Source organism: Excalfactoria chinensis, chromosome 14 (assembly GCF_039878825.1).
Source record: "Excalfactoria chinensis isolate bCotChi1 chromosome 14, bCotChi1.hap2, whole genome shotgun sequence".
In the NCBI taxonomy this organism is placed as follows: Eukaryota; Metazoa; Chordata; class Aves; order Galliformes; family Phasianidae; genus Excalfactoria; species Excalfactoria chinensis.
In genome coordinates, this window is record NC_092838.1 from 4605632 (window position 1) to 4614929 (window position 9298).

A 9298-nucleotide genomic window follows, 5' to 3' on the forward strand; every position below is an offset into this window, starting at 1 on the left:
GATACAGTTGCCTCTTACAAGATGAATCTCGTTGTGATGTTCAGCAGACAGAGCTCAGCCTCGTATGTCTCTGTAGTCAGCAGTTCCCCCAGTCGCTATTATATGTACCATTCTTTCCTTTCTGCACTAGAGGGAAGTGCTTGGCAACTACTGAGAAGAAATATCACCTGTTTGTGAACCACTTGATTAGACATATAGCAGACTTACCTCTGCAAGGTGGAGTATTGCAGGTGTTTACAGGGAAGCTTGTTGTGACCACTTCAAGACAGAAAGCTGTAACTAAGAAGTCCTGTGTCAATCCTGTGACTTCCACCTGAGCAAAGGATTTTTTTTTTCAGATACCTAACCAAGTTTTATAGACTGGGTGTTGGAATGTATGCTTAGGTAAGAGGTTTTGTTAAGACGTGTATTTCTTCTCTGTCTGACTTTTGCCTTTCGTTTCTGACTGTATCTACCTTCAGCTCATAATGACTGGACTCTCTCCATCTTTCTCTAGTAGATTTTTAAAAGCGCCTTTTCTCCTATCTGAAGTAATCTTCCTGTACAGATAAGTTCTAGATGGTGTAAAATTGCTTCTTAGCCTTTCCTCTGGTTGAGTCTAAGAGATGTCTCAGTTGTTTATCTTAGAAGAAAGATATCAAAGATTAAATCATTCTCATAGCTCTTTTCAGAGCTATTTTAATCTTTTCAGTAACATCTTACTCAAAGCGTGGACCTCAAGGGAAGAGCTAATAATGGCATTACAAACGCTACAAGTAATTGCTATAGCACTTCTTTTAATTGATGTACATCCAAGATCCGTGCTGGCTCTTGTAATTGTGTCAATGTACTGCAGGTTGTAGTTCAGCTGGTTATCTGCTACTTCCCCAAAATCATTTTCTTTGAAACTACTCAGAACTTGACGTTCCATTACCCTGCTACAACAAACATTCATGTTATGTAACATAGATCAGCATTTAAACTATACTATATTTATTTCCAGGTGAGAAAGGGTGGAAGTAGATGTCTGGTATGCTTCAGATATTGAAGAACTGAGCAAAGGGAATATTTGAGGTGTTAAGAGGAAGGGGAAGGAGTATTAACAAACTGGCTATGTTTACCTGGAAGTAGGTAATAACCTGGTGTAGTCATTTTGACGCTCTTCGTGTGTTTGGGCAAGTATTTATAAGAATATGTAGTTCTATTTGTGCATGTACTTATGCATTTCTATTTCGTATTTAGTCAGCCTCACTGTACTTATCACAGGGATCATATACAACTATGATCAGAATGATAAGCAGGAGAGATGTCGTGCCTCCCACCTCCCCCAGCTGAACTCAGCTAGCACTGGCACTTCCTCTATGCAACATCCACTTTGAAGAAGGTCTGTAGCAAAACAGGATGTCTACCAGAAAGCCATAAATGAAGACTTGGTGAATTGGAAGCCAAAAAGATTCCTTTTCCTTTGATCGATTTTTGTGAAACATTCTGATTATTTTCCTACTTAATTCAAAAAAACCCTACGCTGTAACCAATCTAATGATAGGGGAGTTTGCTATAGAAGTGCTACTACTTAGCTGTGTGAAATCTGGGACTGGAAGGATGCTTCTGGTCATAGAGTCCAGCTCCTGCTTCTGCAGTTATCAGATCACATAATATTTTCAATAAAACAACGCTGCTGATTGAAGCATCACAGTCATTGCTAAGTACGGACTTTTTCTGTCTCATTCAAGACCACTTCAGACCTCTTGCTGGTTAGAAGCCATGCTTGATCTGTAGCCTGCTTAAACTCACTTGGCTTTTTGCCAGCGCTATACTCAGAGTTTCCTCTATCCTGTTGTGCATCTCTCTCTTTCCTCCAGCTGCTTCTGAAAGTTCACAGAAGTGGCATTCCCTCCTCCCCCCTGTGATAAGCCAGCTATGCCCTTTCAAGACGGGACATTCTCACACCCTCCTCTTACCCCAGAGCTCGCGTTGGCTATTCTTTCAATTTCTGCTTTTTAGAGCTCTCTTTTGCATCAAGGAAATACTTATTGGAAGGAAATACAGATGCCAGGACTGTCTTGCTGCAGGTGGGCAGCTTGGTGATTTGCCTGGAATGGTGGCTTCTTGTGTATGCATGTGTTCGAATGTGTGAGAGAGAAAATTATGACAGGTCTTGCTTTTTTTCAGGCATGAAGCTGAATAACTTATTATATATATATGTATGTATGTATTATCCTTGTGCTAGAACAGCCTTTTCTATCCCAGCTTTTACTTTTGTGACACCAGAAGCTCAAGGAAACTTCCCTCTAGTGAAGAAATAGGGAAGGTTTCCATCAGGAAAATGGCAGAAAATTAGTGAGTCCCTCAAGTGAAGAGAGATCTGTCATTAAAGGCAGACAGTGGTTATGGTGTGGATGCTCTCAGGAGTAACTACTGTTCGTGAGAGGGGGAAAAAAGCATTTGAAGCCTCAAAGATGCAGAAATTACATCTGTTTCAAGAGACTCATGAGCTGCAATATCTGGAGACTGAAGAGGTTCCTAGAGAAGAATTTAAGTGCTTTCTCTGTTCAGGAAGAGCAGTCAGGTGCTGGCACAGACTGCACAGGGAAGTGGAGCCACCAAGTCTGCAGGTGTTTAAGGAATGAGCAGATATAGTGCGTTAGTGGGCAATTATTGGTGGCAGGTGGATGGTTGGACTAGTTGATCTTTTCCAGCCTGCTTTCTGTAAGCATCTGTTTTTAGTTTTCATCAGAAACAGCACACAAGGAAACATGAATGTGTCTGCCAGCTTATGTTGGGCCTGGCAGGAGCATGGAGCTGAAGCTGCTGGTGCAACTACTGAAAAAAAATGCTTCTAACAATTGTTCTGATTTAGATACTGTCTGGAATGGGTCGAAATGTGCAGCAGATGGGCCTTCACCTGTGCATTACTGCTGTGCTGCTCCTTGGTGAAGGACGAGGGAGAGGTAAGGGAAGATTCTGAATAGGTCTGCTGTGGAAGGTGTGTATACATGCTCTCATTTTTATACACAGGCTCTAAGGAATGGAACATAAGATCTGGTGGTTGCCTTTTTCTGGTTCCTGAGCAGCAGTACAGCTGGCTGGAAGTGCCAGACCTGGGGAACCATGCATGTAGCAGACAAGCTGAACAGCAGAAAGCACAGACACTGTGTAGAGTCCCTGCCCAAGGGTCTTACACTCATAGCACACAGGGAAGTGCAGTACCAGAGAGGAAAAGTACTGTGAGGAAGGCATCACTAAAGGGAGGGCTACTAAGTAGTACATTTTAGATCTCATTAGGTGATAACATGAATGCAGCTCTCGTCTGCTTCTTCTGCAGATTTTCCTGGCAGTCTGAGCTGCCTGAATAACTATGTGACTACTGTGAGCTGCACGTGGGCACCAGAGGAGCCCGTGGGTGACGGACCTTTCCACCTGCATTTCACAAAGTAAGAGCTGCAAGCTGAGAGCTGCCTGTGGCTCTCCTGGCCCTGGCACAGGAAGGGCAGCACAGAGAGGCAGAGATAGGTCATGGCTGTGGGGGCTTTGCTTGTTTTGGACATTGCCAGTTCAGTCATACAGCTGCTTTCTTCTCAGTCTTTCACAGCTGCAAGAGGTGCATCAAAGCTCTCACATATGCAGCTGTCTGGTCTCCTGCAGACTCAGGGTGGTCTTTTGGTCTGGTATTATCTGCTAGTAAGGACCCCTCAGTGCAGAAAGCCCTCTTGTTGCAGACTTGGATCTCTGTCACTGGGGAAATTCTGAGTCAGTCCCATATACAGTTGCCTGACCCAAATATATATATATTAAAATGTTGAATATATTAAGAAAAAAATAATGTTGAAAGTCCAGTAAATTACAAGCTTTAGTAGCAGGTTTATTATGTGAATAATTGAACATCTAAGACAAGAAAAATCTGGTGAATAATCTGTGGTGTGATAGGATAACAAGCATTGTGATAGGATAATTTGAGATAAGCCTGTTTATGTAATAAAGTTGTCTTGATTACCAGTAATTAATAACCTGTGACATGAGGGTAAGCTGCTCTGATGTTTGATGCCTCACATTAAATCAAAAATAGCATAACTCTTAATGGTGCTGCATTTTAAAGCTGTAAAGCAATAAGTCGCGTGACTTAAGAGAAACCTTCATCCCTTCCTTGTTTTTTTAGCCTCTGGACAAAGGGCCAAAATGCCAGCTGCCAGCTGACTGCTGGAGGCAGCGTGCAGGATCAGTACCGCTGCACAATGCACTTAGCAAGGCAGATCTTGGAAACAGATGGTTACAGAGTCTCTCTCCAAGGCAACTTCTATGGAAGTAATCGCACATACGTTACCTTTCCGGAGTACAGTCCCCGCCAGCACAGTAAGTACAAACCAGGGCAGTTGTGGGCCAAGGCTCTGCATGGAATCTTTGGGAAGGATCTGATATATCTCCTGAATAAAAGGTGTCTCAGAGCAGGTGGAAGTAATGGGAAAAAGCCAGACTGTACGGTGCTGCAGAGTACACAGTCTGGGCATTAGGGATGCAGTCCAGGTCTGCCTCCATTTTGACTTTTTCTGGACTTCAGACGGTGTTTGCTCTTGAATACATTTTAATTGCATTTCTAGTCCGCATCTTGTTTTTTAGCACTATGGATAATATACCACTGGATTGTTTCTATGGTGATTGTTTGGTGTTTTGCCACAAAGAAATGAAGCCACAAGGAATCTAAGTTATGGATCTAATTCTAGATCCCACAGCACAGTACTTCAGACAGATGCTATAGTACTTGTGTGCCCCGGTGGTGCAGCGGTAGAATTCCCGTTTGCAACACCAGGGGGCCCGGGTTCGAATCCCCCCTGTGGAGCAGGGGGTAGAAGTGCCGCTCTGCTACACAGAGGGCTCGAATCCCGGGAGTTGGACTCGATGATCTCTAAGGTCCCTTCCAACTCGCACAATACTATGATGATATGATATACCAGTGCCACGCTGGAAGAGAGTGTGACATCTTGAGTGGCTTGCAGAGATAGCATCCCTTTATGCCAGATCCCTACCTGTTCTGACTTGCTACAAAAGCTAGTTCAGTCTACTGCTGCACTTAGTATCAGTAGGAGCAGCCTGGTCTTCTGAGACTTTGGTCAGCCTAGGAACATGCATCTCCTTTTGTGGTGGTTAACTCCCAAATGCTGTGGAAAAACTACCTCTCTATTTGCAGTTAAACTTGATCCACCTTTGAACGTCCAGAGCAACATTACTGCCAGCAAGTGTTGGATATGGTGGACTGTGCCTTCCTACCTTGATGAAATCCTCCAGTACCAGTTGCAGTACAAGGAGTACAGCACATCATGGGAGGTAACCGGATGGGACAAATATTGATACGGTATTGCCCTTCTTGGTGCAACATCCTTGCAACTCAGCTCAGGGCCTTCTGGCAGCTGATTGCTTTAAGATAGCCTTTCTGGTTTGCCACGAGAAGATAAAGGGGTTTTATATAAAGCATTGACAGTGGAGATCAATAACTCTTCTTAACCCTGCGTTCAGACATCAGATGATATCATGGAGGCCTTCCTGCATCCAAGAGCAGACAGTTTGGGGAAGAAGTAGATATTAAAATACCCTTGTCTTGTTAATAGAAACTTCTGTAATAACTTGCAGGCTGCACTGAACAAGACACCGCCCAGTTCACTACCACAAATAGAGATTGAAGGCACAGAATTTCACAGTGGCATCTCATACATTGCACGAGTTCGCTGCAAAGTTTCTGAAACCGAGGATTCGTACCACAGTCAGTGGAGTGACTGGAGCCAGACAACGGTATTTCAAAGAGAAGGTACAAAGAATGTTGGTTTTGCCTTAATTTCAAGGGTTGCTGTTGTTGTTGGGTTGTTTTTGCCTTAATTCCTGTTTCAGGTTCATTTGCGCTGATTGTATATTTGGGGATCTATCTTAAAATCCAGGCTTTTTATTTTTATTTATGTGCTTATTGTTTTTGCGCTGGTTCTTTTCATAGGTGCATCAGAACTGTCTGAAAAACTCTTTGATAGCAGAACGTTGCAGTTCTTGATCATTCCCCTGACTTTTGGCACCCTAGTCTATTTATTTTGGAACTGCAAGCTTTCTTCAAGGTATGTTATGATACTTCATTAAGTTCTCCTTGATCTTCATAGCCTGGAGAGAGTATATTAAGTGCGCTTATATCTGTTTTTGCTTTCCGCTTTTGCTGCACAATCAGATTCTAACGTGTGCAAAAGCTCTTGACAATCTCAGGACATGATGTGATCCTTGGCTAATGAGAATTAATGACCCCCTTCTTAATCATCAAGGAGACCAAAACACCTTCTTGGCATACAAGCTCAGCTAATAGTCAAGGTTGAGGGTCTCTTGGACTTAGAAAGATTTATACCCATGGATATTTTGGGTCATTTCATGTAGATAAATCAAAAGTGCAAGTGTACAACAGACCCTAAGGGACAGTTAAAGTGGTATAGAGGTTAAGCTTTTTGTGACAAACCTACTAGTAGTCAATATGTAAAATATTAACTTAGGCAAACTACAGAAATTAGTGCGTGTAAAACCTTGGCTCAGCCATACTCCTTTCTTTTATACTGGTAACACAAAGGCCTTTTCTACCTTGATGTGCATTTGTTATGTTCCATGTGCATGTTGTTCTCAGTGTCCATATGATAAAATATTTGTGTAAGATAGACTCTAATAAAATGATGATTTTTTTATTAGAACTTCTATACCTAAACGTGGTGAAACTAACATATTACAATACTGCTTGAAGGATGTAGTTTAGATCAAACAGTGCTAAAAAAGGAAGCATAAATAGCTCAGTGCATATAATGAGTAATAAACTAGTACTGATTTTGCAACATGTAGCATTCCTCAGAAACCTTTGAGAAGAATTGGCTAGAAACACTTGGTGCATGTGCAAGAGGCAAAAAATCGCATACCCACAGGATGTCAGGAAACACATAAAACGTGCTCTACTGCAGCCTTTCCAGCAGAAGTGCTGGGTTTTCATCTCGTCAGTGTGCAGTATCACCAAGACAATGCAGAACGATTTGATTTTAGTGTGTTGTTTTCTCACCTCAGGGCAAAAGTCCTCTCCTGCCTTAATATTCCCACACCAGCTGCTTTCTTTCAGCCACTCTATAATTTGCATCATGGGAATTTTAAGGTAAGACGTTTCATTTATTTCTTATGTTCTTCAGTTTAGGGGAGGGTTGTTTTTTTGTTGTTTTTTTTCTAGGACTGATCTTTCTACATCCTGAGCAGCGCTACCAACACATGGCTTCGGTCTTCCTGGTAGTTCATGGTTTCTCAGTTTCCTGTCTCCAAATACTTACTGCACCACCAGAGCTGCTGTCTAGCTTATGTCTCTGCAGAAAGAAAATTTCTCCAGTAACTCATTCCTCATCCATCTGCCATCTGTGCTTTTTCCATATCTACAGTATCTTTCCATGTATTACCAATAACTGATGCTTTCAGTCTCCCCCTTGTTGAGCCAGATAACACTGGTATCTAAGTACAGTATTCAAAGGTTGTTTTGGTTTATTAAATCAAGTTTCTCTCTCACAGAGAACCAATAATTTTATCTGTTAGCTTGAAACAGAGAGATCAAGGAAGCAGCAGTCTTTCCCAAGCAGGCAGCTTCTCCCTTGTAGCTGCCTTCTTCCAGTAGGTTTCCCCTCCCACCTTTCTTAATATCTAAGGTATGTTTGAATGGTCTTCCTGTTGACCACTGATGTTTCCTCTGTATTGAGAGTCTTTCTGAAAACAAGCACTAAATCTGAGAGGAAAAGAGGAAAAAAAGAAAAGACAGGGCAGATCTGTTTAGTGAAAGTGGCAAAAGTCAAGAAGCACCAGTAGTGCATCTACCATCTCTCATCTTCCATCTCCTGACACACATACTGAATTTGAAAGATGCATGCTGTCTTTGCAAAGCCAAAGGAATACAAGCAGCCTGTGGGAGGTGAGATCTTGAAAATTTATTATGAAATCTTCCCTCAGGAAACTTGAATACTATCACTACTCTATAACTTACATTCTGCCTATTAGATTTGTACTTAACCTCTGGATTTTTGTACCAAAGCCATACAGACTAAACAGTTAGTTTGAAAATTCCACCTCTGAGCAAATTGTCCTGAACTTACTGATCCTTTCACTAGGACTGGGTTGGACCTAACGAGGCTTGTAGCCAACTCAGAAGAGAAGAGTCAAGCAACTCAAACAAAGTGACTGCAGATGAAATTTCTGAGCTAAACATCCAAGAACTGATTTCCCAGATTTCCTTGAAACCTATGGAAAGCACAAATTTGGCTGCTGCAGAAGAGATATTTGCCTTTGTCTCTGGTCCAAGCCAGCAGTATGTCCCCAGCAGGTGTGTAAGAGGAGAGATAGAAGTCAGGCCAGCAGTATTGATAACCCAAATCCATGCGAATGATACCATTGGCCTGAAAATCTCTGAAAAAATTAAAGCCAACCTTGAGAGCTCTAGCAAGGGAAGGAGTTATCCCTCCCACCTACAGCCTGGAAAGAGTGACTGCCTTGTACTTCAGGAATCTTTGGAGATGGCAAGTGTGTCATTCAGCAGTAGTGACTATTGCACCTTGTGTGATAGTGATACCACTGAAGGTTTGATTCCCGCTGAGCTATTGAAGCTGTCTGATGGCAGTGGTCTGGTCAAATGTCAGAATGACCTTCCCTGAGGAATGTTGTCCACAAAGATCTCTGTGTTGCCTTCTCATCTCCCAGTACTGTCTTCACAAATGGCTTAAATGGTGACCATGCAGATAATTACCATCATGTAATTAGATCCGTTTTAGACCAAGATTTTGGTCTGGCTTTATGCAGTGTTTCCAATTTCAAATAGAATGAGAAGAATGCTTCCTAAAACCATCAAATCAGTTGTATCTTAAATCTCTCATATCTACACGGCCCTTGCATATGAATGCGTTTGCATGGAAAGTGAACCAGTTTCATGAGGTCTTGTTTGCTTTAAGAAGGAATTCTAAACTGGTATTCCTAGCGAAAGTGTAATGGGAACAATTCTATCCACATACAAATATAAGGAGCAGTAGGTCAGGCTATGGAAGGGAGAATGTAAAACTTAAGATAGAGAAGCAAAAGCAAATAGAGAGATTGAATGTGGTGGGAAATGACAGAAAATGAAAAGTCAAGGAAGATGCTGCCTTTGTCCATCAGGCATGGACAGGAAGACTACAGGAACTGAGTATGGAGATGATGATGGAATCATGGTTAAAGGGCTGAAATTATACGGCATCATCAGATGAAACACTTAACAATTTTGGCAGTTTCTGCTTTGATGCAGCTACTTAAAAACAAA

The 9298-nt window shown here is 42.1% G+C and overlaps 1 protein-coding gene across 3 annotated transcripts; it reads left to right on the top strand.

The window, feature by feature from the left end:
- On the top strand, positions 1-9298 carry LOC140258784 (interleukin-9 receptor-like). 3 transcript variants are annotated; one of them, XM_072349443.1, is made up of 10 exons: positions 1-216; positions 339-384; positions 2840-2930; positions 3305-3413; positions 4136-4329; positions 5162-5298; positions 5602-5776; positions 5957-6071; positions 7045-7129; positions 8121-9298. In XM_072349443.1, exons 3-10 carry the CDS (start codon positions 2852-2854, stop codon positions 8658-8660), a joined length of 1434 nt encoding a protein of 477 aa, XP_072205544.1. In that variant the 5' UTR covers positions 1-216; positions 339-384; positions 2840-2851; the 3' UTR covers positions 8661-9298. The 3 variants fall into 3 exon arrangements, with proteins under 3 accessions (XP_072205544.1, XP_072205543.1, XP_072205545.1); XM_072349442.1 differs by having other exon boundaries at positions 1-384; XM_072349444.1 differs by lacking the exons at positions 1-216; positions 3305-3413 and having other exon boundaries at positions 367-384.

Coding starts and splice junctions, on each gene's coding strand:
- LOC140258784 (XM_072349442.1), top strand. CDS start 2,852: ATGGGTCGAAATGTGCAGCAGATGGGCCTTCACCTGTGCATTACTGCT. Junction 4,330..5,161: donor GTACAGTCCCCGCCAGCACA/GTAAGTACAAAC, acceptor CTCTATTTGCAG/TTAAACTTGATCCACCTTTG. Junction 5,777..5,956: donor AACGGTATTTCAAAGAGAAG/GTACAAAGAATG, acceptor TTCTTTTCATAG/GTGCATCAGAACTGTCTGAA.